The sequence below is a fragment of the Teleopsis dalmanni genome, chromosome 2 (genome assembly GCF_002237135.1).
Source record: "Teleopsis dalmanni isolate 2A chromosome 2, ASM223713v2, whole genome shotgun sequence".
Classification (NCBI taxonomy): Eukaryota; Metazoa; Arthropoda; class Insecta; order Diptera; family Diopsidae; genus Teleopsis; species Teleopsis dalmanni.
Genome location: NC_051847.1, coordinates 61,476,894 through 61,497,253, shown reverse-complemented (window position 1 = coordinate 61,497,253; position 20,360 = coordinate 61,476,894). Strand labels below are relative to the sequence as shown.

At 27.4% G+C, this 20,360-nt stretch overlaps 1 protein-coding gene across 1 annotated transcript; it reads right to left on the bottom strand.

Annotated features, from left to right (window-relative positions):
* Positions 1–5,273: 5,273 nt before the first annotated feature.
* On the bottom strand, positions 5,274–17,746 carry LOC119674681 (AMME syndrome candidate gene 1 protein homolog). Its single transcript, XM_038085834.1, has 6 exons — positions 17,435–17,746; positions 8,038–8,271; positions 7,636–7,953; positions 7,508–7,516; positions 5,442–5,450; positions 5,274–5,286 (listed from the first exon to the last, which is right to left on the bottom strand). Exons 3-6 carry the CDS (start codon positions 7,950–7,952, stop codon positions 5,274–5,276), a joined length of 348 nt encoding a protein of 115 aa, XP_037941762.1. The 5' UTR covers position 7,953; positions 8,038–8,271; positions 17,435–17,746.
* Positions 17,747–20,360: the final 2,614 nt, after the last annotated feature.

The following is a 20,360-nucleotide window of genomic DNA, read 5'->3' as shown; positions in this document are numbered from 1 at the left end:
ACATATGTATTTCAAATATAAATCATAATATAGTGTCTTCTTTTAGATGATGTCCTTTTTCAATGTATAATCAATTAATAACATATTTTTATGAAGTAAGACTTCGGAAATCATTATGCAAAACCTTTCATTCAAACAGTTTTAATGAGTGATTGTTCTCTTCAGTAAATGTGTTTGCAGTGTGTCACATTTTAGTGTGTCGGTCACATTTGTCTCTGTGAATTCGGTAACAAATAAGAAATAGACACTTAAACTGATAAAGAGACATGAATATGATCCATAAGCTGCCGATGTGCCTTGTCAAATATACAATTTTAGTGCTGCCTTTAGTCTTTTAGTAATGGTTTCAGTAAGCCGTACTTATTCAAAAATTAAGAAAATAGATAATATATATAAAATTAATTCACAAATATTTACAAATATTGTGCAATAACAACTGAAAATACCTTTCCTAATTCATGGGAAAGATTATTCTGGTAGCATTTCCACTGATATTTTTCATTTTTTCATAAGCTAAGCTTTTTCATTTTTTAATAAAATGAAAAAAAGGAAAAATTAATTTTTACAATTATCATTGTGAAGATAATTAATCAAATATTTTATTTTCAATATTTAAAATTAAATATTTTAAAAATAATTTAAACAATTTTTAAAATTTTTCTTAGATATGGACCCATGAGGTTTTGAGAATTTGCATTTCAGAACAATTTTTAAATGGTCATATCTCCAGCTCTATAAATGATAGAGATTGAAAACTTTTTGAATTGTAAGGAAACTTAAGTAGATTGAATTGAAATTGTTTATATATTCTTCTTAAATAAAGATTTTCTCCTAACATGTGTACTTTTATAAAAATTGATATTATAGAAGTTTGCAGACGTGGTGAGTGTGGATCTAATTATATTCTTTATAAGTCATATCCATATATGATAAATTAAAAAAAAATTATTTAAAAAAATTTTGTTTAAAAAAATTAATCTAAAAAAAAATTAATGTAAAAAAAAATTAATATTTTAAAAAAATTTTAAAAAGAATTGTATATAAAAAAAATTTTCCAAAAAAAAAAACTAATTTAAAAACTTAAGGTGCAAAATAAAATAAAAAAATTTCAAATACATTAATTTGTAATATAAATACCAAAATTACTTATTTATTATTAATAATAATTAGTTATTATTTCGTATGTTTATTTGAAAGTAAGTTAAGCAACAAACTGTTAACCTCTGAGTGCTAAACAGTCAAGTCAAACCATTCTGCATCGCTACACTGAGAGAAAATTCCTTTGTTTGCTTATGAAAAAAAAGAAACAACAACAAAACCGTTAATACAAGTAGCAACAATTTTCCTCAATGAATTCCATACGGGAATGAATAAAATATGTAACAAAAATTTGCAAGATTTTATACCTCACAATTTTCAATTATTTATATATAAGGAAAATATTTCGATATTTACATTAAAATGCAGATAAATACAAAACAAGCAAATGTAATGAAGAAAAACGCTTAATAACATACACACACACACACACACACATACACATGTGCCATAATGTGCACATGTAAATATTTAATTGCTCACTAAAAATCAAGCAAGAAGAAGAAAACGCACACTTATATGCATACTAACATAAATGAATTTATATGTAAAAACAAATAATTAAATTAAATATTTATAAACTGTTAATGAATGCTCGAGTTGTCGAATTGTCGAATTGTCGAATTGTACAACAAATAAAAGGAATTGTGCTTAGGAATGGCGAATCTAGAATGGCGCACATATGTTTTTATGTATGGCTGTGTGTGCGTATGAATTCGTTTGAGTGTACAATTATTTGTGTATATTCTAAGAGATAATTTAGTGCTACAAACAAAAACAAAAACAAAATAGAAACAGAAACAGAAGCAAAAATCAAAATCAAATATTTTATTGAGAAATGTTTGCAAAAGCAGAAGAGCTTTCAAAAACACGACAATGGAAGCAATATTGTTTCTTCCTAGAGAAAAATGTTGTCGTTTGTTTTTGTTTGTTTTTGCTTTCCAATGTGAAAGCATGACTGCTTCATTTTTCTCTCAAAAGGCGAATTCTCTTCTTCCCACTCAGCCTGATTTTTTCGGGTTTCTTTTGCATAGTTCTGTACAAATCAGAAGCAACTAAATGTATTAGAGTTTTATTTATATGCAGCTGAGAGATTAGCAATTGTTTTTGTAAATCATTTAATATCATGAAAATAATACACATTTTAATTAATTTTTGTGTCGGTTGCGCTGTGTGTGGAGTTTGTGAGTTTGTGCTTAAGCGTAAGAACTTTTTTAATGCTTTTTCTTTCAAGAGTTCAAAATTGCTTTTAGGTATGGAACGTTAAACAGTGGAAGGATAAATAGAATGAATAAAACAGAATATATATATATAAAAAAGAAGAAACCAGATTTTTAAAAATACAGTTTTAGTAACAGCTTTTATAGAGATAAAGGAAAGAAAATAGCGTTCTATTTCTACAACTTCTACCTTCAACAGTAAATAATCTCAAAGTGCTAAGAAACATCTCATGATGATGCGATTACACCTAAACTATGTAAACGAATTCTAGTAATGAATCTCTGATCGAAATCAATGCTTTGATAATAATTTTATCGCACAAATAGAACACTTAATGCTGAAAGTCGGTTTTATTTTTTCAGAATTTTAACTTTTAATTCGATTGTTGTTTTTAGTATATTTCTCTACGTATTTCGGGAAATTCACTTTTGCCTTCATCAAGAGAATTCCTAATACGCTTGTTTACTAGAACGAAGAGAGACCACTATAATTCCTTAGTTACCTAAATGTCTATAACAATCTTTTTACCCAACGCAGTATATCCTTTCAGGCGCTTTTGTTACGTGTGTGTCCTCTCTAGTCTTATACCCAAAATACGGTTATTGCTTCCAGAACTTGATCACTCCACCAAACAGACATATACCGTCTTTTACAGCTTCTTCTTCCAACTACCGCTTTAAATAGCTTTTTGCTGGAGCGTAGTCGTTCCATTTCATGACATGACCAAGCCAGCAAAGAAATGGGACTATTATTTAGTTAGTACCACACCTAAATATTTTATATATTCAATATATAATATATAACTGTGTAACCTATAAATAGGTTTTATATATATAAGCTATAAGCTTGTATCATAAACTAAATATTACTCGTACACTATAGAATAACGTTTAATGCTGAACAATCATTGAAAAGTTGTGATATAATTCTGTAACACTTCTTCTTACTAAAATCATGTGATTATAAATGTTTTACCCTTTTTCTTAAATCAACTATAGATATAACCAACCTCTGACGGATATAACTTTTAAACTGATTCAAACTGAACTAATTTAATTATATATTAGGTCTTATATGCTTTTACTCAAAATACAAGCATTTATTTTAATATGTTCTTTTAAATGTTAAAATATTCGTGCAACATACATAAATAGTAATAAAGCATTTTAGTTCTTCTAAAATACATTTCATTAAAAAACATCTTAAATAGAAACCATTTTTAATTCTCAAGTAGCTGGCTATTTAAACCAAAATTTTTACCAAATACCACTTTAATTAAATACTGCTGCTTAACAGCTCATTAGGAGCAACATTTTGGTAGCTCCTCCTTTTTAACATTGTAACCTCAATGATATCATTAAACAATCAACATTTACTAATTCACTAGTTAAAGTTGAATCTTTTTTTTTTAACAATTTTATTATATTATTGAAGAAATAAGTATTTCCGTTTTTTTAACTGCTTTTTAACAAACTCGTTAAATGTACTAGAACTTTTCAATGGAGGGTGGCATATCAAATTGTCAACGATTTATTGCAACAAATTCTATTTGTGCACTTCTGACATTTTAATTGAATCTCTAACAACTTTCACCATTAAAAGGATATGCATCTTTGTCCTTACAAAGCCAATGCAATTTATTTAGTTTTACATATGCAACCTTTTGAAGTGCTGAACCATAACCAACTTGCTAACAGTGCGTATGATTGATTTATTTGAATGTAAGTTTAAAATTTCACAGAATAAATGTATTAAAATGATATTGTTCTTTAGTAAACATTTTAATTGCACTTACCAAGAAATCCTTTTGGTAACAATTTTTGTACATGAAAATAAAAAAATGGAAAAACAAAAGTAATTAATGTCAATATTATTGTAACAATATAATAACATAAAAAAAAAAATTAGTATAAAATTTAGATGATTTTAGATAAACAAAAGGTAATATAACCCATTCTTATTTATTTATTTTCATAAAAATATTATTTCATTCTATAAGAAAATGGATTATTTTTATACTAAATAGAACCTGAATCGTTTAAACCTTATGACCTATATGAAACAAGAATAAAAACAAAAAACGTTTAGATTTCAGTAAGTCTGTAGTTCTTGTACTTGTTGAAGTACTAATGAGGCACTGTGCAATTGCAATAAATTTTTTCAAGCTACTCTAATATTAAACTTCATCGCAATAACCTTAAAAACTAATAAACTTTTCTGATTTTCAATTTATTTAAACCATATTATCAATAGCTTGGTGCTATTAAGATATCCTATGTAAATAGAATACAGTCTAAATATGTGACTTTCTTGTTTCACAATATCAATTCAAATTGATCAGTACATTATATTTTTAATAGTTCAGTCATAGTACTATATATTTTTAATTTAAAATACAATCATATTCAACTTGCTATATTTTTTAATATTCTACAATTAGTAGTTTCAAAAGATATGTTAGTATTTTATTAACCTATGGCTTTTGCGTTTTTATTTTGCAACTCCACTGAAACTATTACTTAACCTATATTTAATATTTTCAACACCATTAAGTTGTAATTTTAATTAAATTTTAATTTAAATACACAAAAATACATTATTACTCCCATATTATACTCAACTGCTTTTCAAAACACTTCTAAAATGATTGAGTGTTTTTTTTATTAAACTTAATATATCATATTTTCTAGTAACTAATACGACAAATTACATTAGGCCACCTCTCACTCTTCTAAAAATAAACAAAATTAATTTTCAATAACTATTACTATTAAAAAAAAAATTCTAGTCATTTTGAAGTCAAACGCAGTTGATTTAATATTAGATTTACAGTCTTTGGAACTGTTAAGCTACAACCAACCGGCCAACAGTGCGTATGAGTGACATTTTTAAGTGTCGGAGTTAAATTTTATAAAATAATTATTTTATTCTTAAGCAAAAATTTTTAATTGCACTTACCACTGTAACCTTTGGATAATTCATTTTGTACATGAAAATAAATTTAGAAAAATAAAAGTTATTATTAATTCCAATATTTTTTTTACAACATTACAACAAAATACAAATAAAAAATTAAATAAAATAATATTTTTAAAACATTAGATGAATAAAAAGTGATTTACCATTTGCGACTAAATCGCATCGAATCCGCATTTGACAAACAGAAAAATAGAAAAATAAAAGATATTAATACCAATGTTATTATAATATTACAACATAAAAATAAATTTATCAAATTATGTGTATTGGGAATTTAAATAAAGATTATGTTTTAATAATTGTGAATATAATATAATTTTGAAAAACATATATTGACAGTATTGAATAAATAAAAAGAAATATTGAAATAGTTAATTCACTTTTTTATTTCTTAATAATTATTATAATTATTATTAATTATAAATAAAAAAGATATTACCATTTGAAACTAATTTATATTAATTCCATATTTTTTTAACAAAATTATTTTGCCAAAATATGAAAACTATATATTTTAAATATATAGTAATATAGAAATATATATCTTATGATATTTTTCTAAATTTAATAGAATTATCGACACTCAGAAACTAAATATTAATAAACAACGTAAAATTTTGTTTTAGAGAACTTAGAGATAAAACTGTAACCCTATATGCGTCTGAGAATATATTAAAAAATTATTATATTTTTATATGAAATTATAATATAAAATATACATAGTCATATTACTATATTATTATAATATAATTATTATTACATATAAATTATTATTGTCAAAGAAAGGATAATGACAGAAATTTGTGATTCTCATGGTTTAGGTAAAGATGACATGCAAATGTTGAAGAAAAATTTGGTTTCTAGAGGACCAAATTCTGTATCGATAAAATATGTGACTAAGCAAAATAGAGGGGTTCCTCATATTAATAATATTATTTGTTTTGTTTTAAACAAAAAATGTTCAATCACACTTAACAGTTTACCCTTTAAGCAATAATTTTGGTTTATAAAAATAATAATAGAGAAACAAAATTATTAATTCCTATATTATGACAATATCTAAAACTAAAATTAAAATAATATATTCATTAATATCAGGACTTGCCACTAATATGCATTGAATTCGCATTTTATGAACACAAAGATGTGTTAAGTTAGCAGAAACCTCAATTCATACTATGATTAATTTTTTTTGAATTCACCATTAGATCTGTATCTCTAAATTATTTATTAATATTTGATTAAATATTAAAAAATAAATAAAAATTATATTTTGGAAAACATATATAGATAGTGTCTATTACTGTATTTAAAAGCCTTCGCCTATTATCTTTAATTGCAAGCCATGATTACACAGCTTGCAGTGACCTATAAAGTAATTAAATAGAATCCTTAAGTCTACAAACGTCATTTGCACAACACTTAAAGACTTAACCCCTTAAGTCTTTTGCTTAAGATACGAAAGTATCTTTATGTATATTCTTTTCAATAAGATAAAAAATCATTTTCCTAAGTATAGGTATATATTTTATAAATTAAACCTTTGTAATTTTAAGATAATTAAGTGTTTTAAAGAAATATGACTCCTTTTTTATTAGAACTCAATTAGGGCAATTAACTAAACTTCATTTTATAATGCTGTAATTTAAATTTATATATAAACTTTGTCAATATGTTGTGTTGTCACAGAGGATGTAAGTATAGATCTGCCTTGCTTATAATAATACTTCCACTGAATAATATATAATCTAAAGAAAATACACTACAAAAAATTGGGTGTATTTTTCAGTGTAACCCCCTTAACACTATCGTGGATACGCTGCTATTGTCAGCTCGATTTTACATTTAATTGCTTTTCAATAAACTCAGTAAATGTATTAGAATTTTTTAATTGAATTGAGAATATTATATTGTCTTCAATAAAGTATGACAAATTTTATTAGTACACCCCTAACACATTCAAAAGCATTTTAATCGAATCTCTAACAACTTTTAACATTAAAAGGATATCCATCTTTGTCCTTTTAAAGTCAATGCAATAACTTGATATTCTCATTCTCAGTCTCTTAAAATGTTTATAACTAAAAGGAACCGGCCGACAGTGCGTATGATTGATATTTGAAAAGAGCGTATGAGTTAAGTCAAGTCTTACAAAATAATTGTGTTAAAATTGTTGTGTTCTTAAGTGAAAACTTGCTATTGCACTTACCATCTCTCCCTTTAGTCGGTAAAATTTTATACATGAAAATAAATAAAAAAAATGAGAAATGAAAGTTATTAATTCCATTATTTTTGCAATATTACAATATAAAAGGTTAAAATAAAACAATGTCCTACCATGTGCAGAAACAACACCAACACCAACAGAAACAGCATTTCTTTCGTGAGCGATGTCGTTGATTTCTTGATGTTGATGCATTTGCGGAATTGCTTGTCAAGGTAATCGTCGCCCGTGTTCCACCTGTGGTACTATGGACGCCACAGGAACGTGTACAGCCGCTACTACTAGCTGCTCCACCGCTGCTACTCCCACCACCACCACCACCACCACCCTTCCCACCATTTCCGTCGGCTGCACTTGGTGAAGTATTTGAAGTAGTCATGCCACGCAAACGAACACGTGCTGGTAATGTCTCGGTGATGGTACGAGACATCCTGAAGGCAATAAAAAAATAATCTCATTAAAATCAAAATCTAATCGAAGTCGTCATATAAAAATACTATAATAAAATAACTTACTGTATTAAGAAGCCGAACGGCCGGAGGTGCGCTATCTTTAGCAGTTAACAGCCGTAGCTGTACACTACTGATAAAGATTTTGCCCTTGCTGACTTGCTACCGCCGTTGAACTCGTAGTCTTTACGACATCATCTTCGTTTAGATCTGGGACTGATATATTTAGTTTTACTTCAGATTTTATATTTCGAACAGCTGGGACGATGATTCCCTTTTGAAATCATATAAGTTAGCGTTCTGCAAATATAGAAAAGAAAATGTTTTTAGCGGTTGATTTTAAGAATTTTCGATTATTTCATTTTGTAAATACGAAATTGACTACTTGACCTAGTTTTTTATATCTACGATATTACATTTATTTTATTTTACTTTTTCATTTTTAAAAATATAAGAGAAAAATAATATCGAAATATACGTAGTAATTGCCAAAAAAAAATTTCAAAATATATTCAAATCTGTTAATAAAACTAACTAATTGCGATTGGTGTCAACTAAGAAATTGATCTACATTAATCTTTTCTTCGTCTTCATTATATTACAGATTTAGTAATAGTAATAGCATTCTAGTAATTCTAGTAATAGCAATGGCGTTCTTAGCCGCTGCGTTTCAGACTTTTCGAACTTATGCAATGATTAGATTAGGTTAGAATGACGGCCTTGTACTCAAAGACTACTTAAGCTCAAATAATAGCCGATGTAGTACCACAGGATTAGAGTTTGTACACGCACAGACTAAATATTAACGCACGAGCAACATAGAGGACACCACTCTCCATTAGGTAAAGATGAACTAACCTGTCAATTATATATATTATATGTTAATTTTCAAATTATTATTTTTTATAGACTCTAATTGAGATTAAATATGGTATAATCCAAAATTGAATAAAATTTTTTCACAGTTTATTCTATGTGTTAATTTAATTTTCATTCCTTTAGGCGATTAAACGAGTCCATAAAAAATTTAAAGTTGCTTGATCAGCTTTCTTTATATAAAATAATTAAATTATTATAATTATTTTTATAGTAACCTTGTCAAGATGTGATCAAATTTTTATTCTAAAATAGACACTGAAGAAAAAATAAAGTACATATATTCTTGATAAGCTTCATAAAAAGAATCAGTACCATCTGCTAATTGTTTGAACCGAAACCTATTTCTCAATGTCTTTTCTAGATTCATGACTATCTAAAATATTTAAGAATGAGTTTGAAATATTAGTTTCAAAGACCAAAATATGTGAAGTAAATATACTGATTTCTTTGTTATTTATTAAGGTAAATAGATACCTTCGAAATAAGAAGGAATATCAGGCTTGGTAACCAATTTATGACGCAGGTTGAGATGTGTGAGGGAGGATGGAAGGTTGTTCCAGTGTATTCTATATTACCAAGGAGAGAGGGAGGGTTCTCTTTCCTGTAATCCTCCACACCTAGTAGCGATCTTGATGTCTTTTTATAATTACTTAACGTATGTTTTATCTAATCCAAATTTAGTTTGATTTTGTAACAGACTTACAAGACTTGAAATATTATAAATCCCAGTGTTTAAAGAGATAGCTCGCTCTATTCATCAATGTACTATATTCTCTCTCAGTCATATATAATCAGTCATAATATTTCATAATATTATAAATCATATTGCTTAAAAAGATATTTCGCTTTATTCATCAATATAATCAGTCATAATATTTCCGGTTATATCTGGTTATAGCATAAAATTATATGACATATTTTTGGTTTTCTAATAATACTGCAATATTTTTAAAAATCGATTTATCAATTGAATTAAACATATTAAAGTGCTAGCTAAGGGGCAGTTCTAGAGAATATATCAGGTGCAATTTATACATAGTAATTCAGTAAGCCTGCGTCATCAACATCAAGATATATAGTTTATATATCGGTTTAATATATCAAATACACCAATTACGCTTTATCACTTTTGTTGGTTTTCCCTTTTAGAGAGAAACATTGTAATTTCATTTGATTGATCACAGCATTAGAGGTACCAGTGACTGTTCAGTGTGATGACTCATGTTTTTGGAATATTTAATTTGTATATGCGGCATTCTTTAATTTTTTCGTTTGGTTATCAAATGCACAATAATTTTTCCCTTTTTTGTTTAAAAGCAAATTTAAAGATAACATGGAAACATTTTGGGTTTCTTACAAGTTAAGAGGACAGTATTGAATTTAGGTGAATCAAATGTTCTTTATTATGAATTAAATGGTCTATATAAAAATATTTATTAACTAAATAATTCAATTCCTAAGAGTTATTTTAAATTTGTTAATGATATATATTCGTAGTAGATATACGAATATATCAAGTATTCCCTAATAATCTGACAAGTTGTTGTCATTATGAAGAGAATTTCTGTGCCCTCCTTTCTGGTAGTTTAGTATTTTATTACTATCAAATCACTCATACCCTGGTATACAATCTAGTGTTACTTTGTTTGTGTTTGTAAGCTCATATATGAGTCGTTCACTACTTAAATCATGGATTTTGACTAAATATATTGTTTAGCTTTTTACTCTTTGAATGAATATCTAATAATTAAGGCTTATTTATATTCTGCTGAGATTTTTTATAACACAGACTACATACCATGCATTTCTGACTGAATTTCTAAATAAAATTTTTTTTTATATAGTTGATATAAAAGTTAATAAATTCTATTTAAAATTATTACAAGTCGATAAAGGAACTGTATATGGAATCTATTCCTTATAGACATTGCATTAATAAAAATGCTGAAAAGGAAATTACTCCACCTTAGATATATGTAAACCGGAAAGTATAAGAAATTTTTTATATAGGATATCTGAAAACTTGATATGAGGATTATCAATGGAGACTTCCAATTTCTATATAGTTCTTGTTAGTTCGTCCTCCATATAGGAGAGAAAGTAGGAAAGTCGAAAAGCTAATCTAATTGCTTCATATTTTATATATAAAGTATAAATATTCAACTTCCTTTTGTAAATGACATAAAAACTAATATACAAACTTTTTCAATGCCAATTTTGAAAGTATATTTAGGTGATAATCATTAAGAAAGAAAATTTATTTATACCTTAGAGAATAAAAATATATAATCGTTACTATTAAACAAAAAGAAAAGGACATTCCCTATTTTTACACACAAATCCTTAATAAAGCACAAAACAATTTTACTGATACCAGTATATAAAACTAAACAAAGCACACTTTTAGATTTAATCACTAATAGTAAACAATTTCCAAACGATTTGTGAAATTACGTGAATGACATATTTGTCCTTTCCGACATGTACGCTTTCAATGGACTGATGACAACAGCAAACAATAACAAACCAAAATAATGCAATCATATTTCTTGATTGGAGCAAATAAACAATTGATAATTTATGATGTAATCTTTGTGGTCATTTATGTTAAACCCATTAAATGAACCCCTTTTCCATACAGTCGACATGTCAAAATAGACGCTACAGTCACAATAAATAATCCATTTTTTGTTTCTGTTGTTCGGACGACTGAATGGAAAACATACAATGCCCCAACACCAATGCGCAGGAGTGGAGAATAAAAGAATAACGGAAAACCCTAAAGCTTAATTGATGGGGGTGAGCTACAGTAAATAGAGAATTTATGACTATGTGTACGGAAATGTACACAAAAATCTAATTTATTGAAAATAAATTTTTAAATCTATTTCGTAAATATATTCTCGGTGTAAGTCAAATTCCCTAGCAGTTTAATTTAGGGAACCTTGTGTAACCTAATAATGTAACTGTTTTGATATTTGTATAAATATATTAATATATATACACATAATAATTTATTATAATTACATAGTAAATAAACTTAAATCAGATTTTTAATCACAACTATAGAACTTAAGAGTAACTTAAGAGTCAGTTAAAAAACTAGAAATCAATGTGCAAGAGTAGGAAAAAAATCAATCAAACCCTAAATTTCAGAAGATATATTATATAGTTTTTAAATAATTAATATCTTTTTAAATGGTTCCAGTGAAAGGTGGGTGTAATTTATATTCAAGTTTATTTTAACTTGAAAGCTAATTGCACTGCACCACATCCACAACAATGCCATTTGGTCGGTATGATGTTACTACTTAAGAAAAACAACATCAACAGAAGCTTATGAGGAAACAATGCTGAGATATGAAAGGAGTAAATTATGATCCAAAACATAGTGAAAATGGAGCGTTTTAAATATAATCGAATTAAGAATCTAACAGGTGTTGAAAAACTTTGTTCGATTTTTTAGTCATAATAAACTCCTCAATAATATAAATCCTTATTCATATAACACCAACAACAAAGAAAGCAATATACGATTATATACGTAAAGAAACAGCTTTAATTTTCAAAACCCGATATTAGCTTCAACATCTACACAGATTTTATTGGACCGATATTAATATAGGGGGAGCATCAGGCTGGTAGATGAGTAAAACAAATTTTTCTTATCTTCTCTAAATCACAGTTTAGACAGCAGGTGTAGAGCACAAGATATTCTTCAATATATGTAAAGTTTTAAAAATTTGATAATAATTTGAACCAAGTAATTTTAGGACCAAGTATTTTAAGAGATAGAAAGTCCATATTCTAGAAACTTGAATAGCATCTGTATGATGGAATAAAAGGGAAATTGAAGTTGAAATATAATTAAAGATAAATATAAATTTAATATTTTCTGATTTTATTAAAGGGTTTGATACTTTTAAAAAGGCCGATGATTTTACTATAGTATATTTAAAAAGAGAAATAATAATAATAATAATTAGCATCACGTCAAGTTTTAGTATCTACCAACAATCATATTTATAAAATGATTAATTACTTAGTAACAAAAAACAATTTAATAACATAACAGTTAACATATTGTAGAACTTAAAGGATCCTTAAATAAGGTTTGGTTACTATGGTCACCCTAGAGATCTACTCTAGCCTGTTTGTCAAATGTATTACTATATAAATCACAAAAAATTTGTTACAATTTCACACACTTCTAATAATTTTAACTTCTGAATTGTAAGATACTCTTCAATTGTAGAACTAAAAAGTTTGTCTCTAGCATGTTTAATGTACATTACAGTTGTTTAAAAGTTGTACTAGTCCATCTAGTGTACTTTATGGTAAGTTTAGGATTACCAAGTATTATGAAGTGACTCAGTTAAGTTATTCAACTTAAAAAGTATATATTTAACCTATCTTTTTAATTATTACATTAACAATCAAGACCCAATATTGATATGTTCTTTGCTCCGCTGACAACAGCTTAACTCCACTTTATTTGAAGGATGATAATCCCATACGCCGAGTTCCTTATTTTGTCCCGGTTTCATAAGATTCATTCTTGTATTCATTTCTATAAAACCATCTGAATAACTTATTATGAAAATTCGACGGAACTCTTATTACAGTGGATCATCCAAGTGCGTACAGGGACAAATAAGTAAAAATGCTTTATAGAAAGAAGAAGAAGACATATTTATTGAGTCCAACATCATAAATAGCTTTAATATCAATTGTATGTAAAGGTATGGCGTTCAGAAAAAACAGGTTCGTTACAGGAAACAGACAGGACTGAAAACAGAGTACATTTTTAACAGTTTAGCATACTGTTCATTGATACAGATGAAAAATTACCTATGCTATCTACGTAAATGTTAAATTATCTAATTTTTACGGAACGCATTTAGTCCTTCATTGCTTTTTTTAACTTAAGGTTTTTTGCATAGTAGTAATATGGCGAAAAATCGCTTATTGTGATTAGCGGAAAGATATCTCCTGACCTGCGAATATTGACAACCAACCAATCATATAAGAAATCTTTGGTTGAAGTGGTGGTTTTATAAATAAATAAATACATTATACAAACACATGCATTGCTGTTTTTATTGATGTGATAACAGCTGAGTATCGCATACTATAATGCGACCAATTATGATCTAATCTGTATCCAAATTAAGACTGAGGTTATTAATTTGTTCGAGTGGTGAATCAGTGATTTCTTTGAAAAATAAACTTGGTAATGCAACTTGGTTGCAGTTTTTCAGAAAAATTTTTATTAACTATAAAATTTAAAAGTAATAATATTGGGATGATTGAACGAAAATCATAGCACGAAACTTTTTTGTAAAGTTTATTGGATTGCATTCAAAGAACATTTCTTCGCAATGGTTCAAGATTTTATTTAAAAAATTGAAGAACATTATTGAAACTGACAGAACTGAGAACACTTTATCAATTTATTTTGTTACAGTCATCAAGAATATGGGAGGTTGTCAAGTGCTACTTTCTTTTTACTTTGGCAACTAAAATCTATTCATTTGTTCACCGTTAATGTGAAGGATGTACAAAGTCAGTACAAAATTCGCAAAAATTTTGCGATATTTGTAAAGAAAGTCTTTCATTTTGTTGTATTTATAAATTTTTTAGTAATAACAAAGAATTATTTATTTTAATAATAATAATCGGTAAGTCAGCACTTTCTGTGTAATCCATTGAATCCATTGAATCCATTTCAAATCAATGAAACCGCCATATTTATTTAAGGTTATACAATTTATTGTTTTTCTGCACTGTTCTTGCACTGTTTAACATTATTCAAACACAACTTATACAGTAACCATTAACAAACTTATTATAAATAGTGCAATAATGAAGCACATATGAATAAACGTGTGCTAGAAGGAATGAAAAAAAATGATAAATTTCATTGTATCTCTACTACATGCCCATATATAATTTATAAAATTGTTATATATGCATATTTATAATAAATATTGTTATATATAATAGTTTATAATATAATTTTTCCTATTTGGAAGAGAAAAAAAAATATAAAATATAAAAATACCCGACAAAAATAACCGACAACAGTAATCCCTATTCTGTTCGCATAAGCCCCATTTTCTTACCACGTACTTGATTCAATAAAGGATATACTCCACGTACTCGATGAAAATTTAATAAAAGAGATAAATTATGCCTATGTGATTTGGTTGTGAAAATTTAATAAAAGAGATAAATTATGCCTATGTGATTTGGTTGTGGGACTTTTAATAGTCTCCTTAATTCGTAAGCTTCTGCAGCAGAATGCTTTAATTTGACCAGACCTAGGTATTTGTATTTTTGTTTACATACCGTTTAGTGTTCATAAATGAAAAAAGTTGAATTAAAACTTCATTGAAAAACATATATTAAACTAAAAAGGCAAAACTTTGAAAGCATTTAATAAATATCAATGACTATATTAACAAACATCACACTAGTAGAAAGAATTGCCCTGGTCCAATTGAGGTCCAGATATTGTCATGTGCGACATTGTCACTTGCCACTTGTAAGCTAAGGTACCACTGCAACTCTACTTTTTTGAATGTTCCATCTATTCACTTGTCTTAGCGCACCGAATAAATTAAATTCTATTGATTTGTAGGTCGGACCCTTTAAGCTAGCAAAGTTCTTCTACTTGGACCCAAGTTCAATTCACTTATTTCTAATCACCACACTAATATTAGCTACATTAACAGCAAAACTGATGATTTTGCTAGGATGATTTTGTAATATGTTCCCAACTTTTGTATGTATAACTGAATGTCTAGTCATTCAAGTCAAGCCACACCTAATAATTCTTCAAATTATGCATTCTTGAAGTAGTTATGAAATTATTAAAAAAGTTAATGAATTTTCTTATACAAATAACTATGCAAATAACCAGCAGATTAACAAAAAAATTCCTAATACAAATACACAATTCAAGTACGGCTTTGGGTCAGTTTATTAATGAACACTGACTCTGATCATAAAATTTGGCAGGGTACAATTTCAACCCTCGGTACTTGCAGTCTTAAAAAATTATTTATGAATGATAAAAAATTGAAACAGTTCCAAGACAACTAATGATGGGTATTTAGCAATACTCGAAATAACTGTATGGTCAGCGAAAAATTTATTTAATTAAAAATAATAAAAATCTTGGTTGTTGCAATTCACTACTGTTCGACAAAAACCTCTCTATTAAAAATAATAGTTTATATTAAGAATTTAGTTTCTTTCGTCAAAACGGACATTACAAATGTAATAAATAACTAATAAATAAATAACTAATTAATATTTAAATAAATACAAGTAACTAAATAGATATTAAAGCTGTTAATATTAACTGCCATGGCAAAATCCAAATGTAAAATTCCCTAGAGTAAAAATCTACCTTCATAACACTTGCATGAAATCTGATCTTTTGTAGGGCACTGAAAGGTGGTTGTCGAGAAATAATATGTATAGAAAGCTTTAGAGCTTTTCTAACAGTTGTCTTCACAAAAATTTATGAATGTAGTGCAGTGGCCACAATGTGTTCCAACAAATCAAGAGGACATTAATACATAGATTAAACATTGGAAATACAGCTGTCTATAAAGTCAATCACAAAACCATAATTTGTCAGGAAGTCCTTTTGCTATTCAGTGGTATACACATAATGTTATGTTAGTCAGTTAAGAAGTTAAAGCTAGAATTGGTTGAAAAAGTTGAATGAAAGTTGTGCACATAGTCTTACCTATAAAATGCCTTTTATTATGAAAATAATAATTAAGAAATATTAGTAAAAGTTTCTTAGCAATTCTGAACAAATTATAATTTTTTATACATCTAATATGGTCATTTATTCTATATGTACATATATGTTTGGGAATATTTGGTCATATATGAAGTAATAACAATTTTTTATTACTTGTAATTACATTACCATTACTAATTTATTGATGTGTCTATTCATTAACCGAAACAAAAACAAAACTAATAATATTTGATAAGCACGTATTTATTTACAATTTTTAAAAATTAATAGTTTATAATTATTACCCATCACTCATAGTCTGTGGAATATTTAATGTACATAAACGATGAATAATCAAACAAAATCTATGATGCTAATATTCACACACATTCGATGGATTGCTTGTTTTTCAAATATTATTGAATGGCAACGATTTTTGAAAATCCAATAAATAAACTTACAATTTTTGGCAATGATTTTCAAAATAAAAACTTTTGAAAATAATTACAACAACAAAAAATAAAAAAAAACACTTCAAAACTATCTTCCACATAATGCTCTGAATGTGTATCTTAGAGATGTTCACATATGCAAAAGTTTGAAATACAAAGAGAAGAAAGGTAGACTAAAGGGATTCTTTTCTTTTTTTGTTTTTTGTTTTTGTTTTGAAAGAAATTCAATTAAATATTGAAAGATACTTAATTTTTCTTTAATACCTAATAATGAGTAGCAAACTCTTGAGATAATAATTTAAAAGTAATAAAAGTGTGAGGTTGAATAAATCATGAATTGCTTTTGATTTGCAAATTGACATCCGCCTACCTGCTGAGCAAAAGATGTCCACTTTTCCAATAAGGTAGATAGATAGCGTTTTGAGAATTTTTAGTTGTACCACGATGTCACTCACTAACTCTCGTTCTATCACACTATCTCGCTCTTCTGCTCTATCTGCTCTTGTGCTCTATTTAATGATGATTCTCCGTTTTGCTTTCTCCGTTCTGCTTTCTCCGGCGTGCTTTAACAGATTGTAGAGGAGCAATTGTAGCAAACAGCAGTGAAGAATCGCATTTATTCTATGATATTTGGTTATTTTTATCTGTTTCCAATTTGTTTTTAATTTTTGTTTTATTTATTTTTTTTTTGTTTGCTTAATTTTTTTGTTTATTGTATTTGCTAATTTGTTTTGTTTTTTGTTTTATTAAATTATTTATTTATTTCTTTTAGGCAAATATTTTAAGATGCACTATTCACACATTTCACGTACCTTTCAAATAGAAACTAATTAACATGCGCATCATCACTTCATTTTCTATTTTATTTATATTTATATTTAATATTGTTTTATCTGTAATGAAAATGAGTATTGAAATCAAAGGAAAAACAATTTGCTATCTTTTCACTGTACAATGTATCTGGCAGTAACCATGCTATTACTGGAAGAATTTCACATAGAAGAATTTTCAGTTGTATCGCAAACTCTTAAGGTATGAGTTTGGATTGTTTTCAAAAGCATTTGCTGAGAGTAACTCTGTAATCTCAGCTGTGCAAAACTATTATTTGATATTCTAGTTTGCAAATCATAAGATACTATTTTGAATTTTTCTTAATTTTTATGTATCTGAATTTCAGAAAAGTAGAAAAAGAAACTCTTAAACCCACAATAACATCATTGATAACTGTAAGTTCAAATAATTATTTGAACTTATAGTGTTTAACATTTGTCTAACTAATAATTATCTACATCTGTCCGATGTGTACACATCAGTGTGTTTATGATGAAGTGGTGGCGCGGTAGTGTACACACATCTTCCATATTCCGCGCAGCTCAAAGCCAACGCACCGCAGTGGCAATTAATTCAATCGAAAGTCTTTTCCTCTACCAAAATTCCATAAATATATGTACATACACAAAAAATCATTTAAAAAATCACATTTTTACAATCGATTCGATTCGATTTGGGCAAAAAAAAAACACTTAACTAATCACAAAAAATTTTTTCAATTAAATAAACAATTCTATTACATACACATATTTTTTTTTCAGTGTAAATATGGTAAAAAAATTATTGTACATAAAATGGAAATAAAAAAAAAATTTTTTTTGAATTGAAAAAAAAAAAATAAATTCAAGGATTTTATATGATTAATTCTTCTTTTTAATTATTTACTCATTTATTTATTTTTAATCAAAAACTTAATCAACTTCTTCATATTAGTCAAATATGTGTACACAATTTTTCCCCCCGTTCTAGCGGAGAAGAAAGAAAGATAGTGGCTCACTATTCGTTTATCACTAAAATTTTGTACTTAACACACTATTTTATGGTAAATTGTTTAAATTTTTTCCATAAACAATACAAAATAAATTCATACATTTTATTTGTAGTTAAATGTGTTATATTTGGTTTTTTCATTCAACTAGAATATGTTACAAAATTTTAAATTTTTTCTTTTACATTAAATTTTTTCTTTTCTTCAGTAGCGTTCGTCCGAACAGCAGCTTTTGCTTGCATTAGTCAATACCCAACCGTTTAGTTGTGAAACAGAAAATTTAACTAAAGCAAGGTGCCAGCTTTATGGGCGATTCCAGTGAAGTACTCCCAAAAATTTCTTTCTATAATAAAAACAATAAACGCATGCGAAAGCTTTTCAAAATCGAAACAAAATGTTCTCGCATTTTTAGCGAAGCTTTTTTAGCAAAAAAAAGCTCTCCGACAGTCTGTACCGAATAAAGCGGGAGCATAATTACCCGCAGAACCTTTTTCCAGATCTAAGGTATTCGTGGGGGGACCTACACAAAGAAAGTTGATGAAAATAACTTTCAAATGTTTAAACTTTTTAAGCAAAAATTGTTTAAAAAATAAAAAATGGTATTACTTTGATAACGGTGATTAACTGGTTGCTCAAAAGACTCAAACAATCAAAATATGTAGATAATATATAATAAATGCATGAAAAGCTCTCTTAAGCGGTCAACAAAGAAGCCACCAATTTTATCAGACGAAGAGAACTAACTGTTTAAAAGAACGGACTTTATATAGAATGCGAATATTTTGTATGATGTAGTGAGTTGTTCATTAACTATATTTGACTTTCATAGTGCTTTCACTGTATCAAAGATTTTAATATATAATATATGCACGAAAAGCTCTCTTAAGCGGTCAACAAAGAAGCCACCAATTTTATCAGACTGTTTAAAAGAACGAATTTTATATAGAATATGAATATTTTGAATGTTGAAGAGACTTTTCCGTTAATTTGAAGCATTCTTTAATAGATCTTTTACTGTATTTTAATATATAGTAGTTTCTGCTCAAAAAGTACTCGGATTTTGTAAATAAAACACACAAATTTAAATTTTATTCCAAATTTATTTTATCTCCTTCAAAAAACGATTCGCTTCTTCTGAAACGATACACGCTTAACCCAATCTTCCATACACTTTTCGTAGGCCCGTGAAGGTATGGCTTTTAGTTCCTTCAGCGAATTCTCGACTCAAAACGCTTACCACGAAGGGGCAATTTGAGTTTCGGGAACAGGAAAAAGTCACACAGATCCAGATCTGGCGAATATGGTGCCTGAGCGATGACAGTGGTCCAAAAATCGCGTACAACAAGAATTTTCCATAGTAAAAATCGCTAAATGCACTTGAGGTAGTCTCACATTAACAGCTGCTGTAAACAAACTAATTGACAGATGGCGCTCAAATTTGTACCATATATCAAGAACGGGTGTACCAACATAACAC

What these genes read in the sequence shown, in the direction of transcription:
- LOC119674681 (XM_038085834.1), bottom strand. Translation starts at nt 7,952, where the DNA reads ATGTCTCGTACCATCACCGAGACATTACCAGCACGTGTTCGTTTGCGT.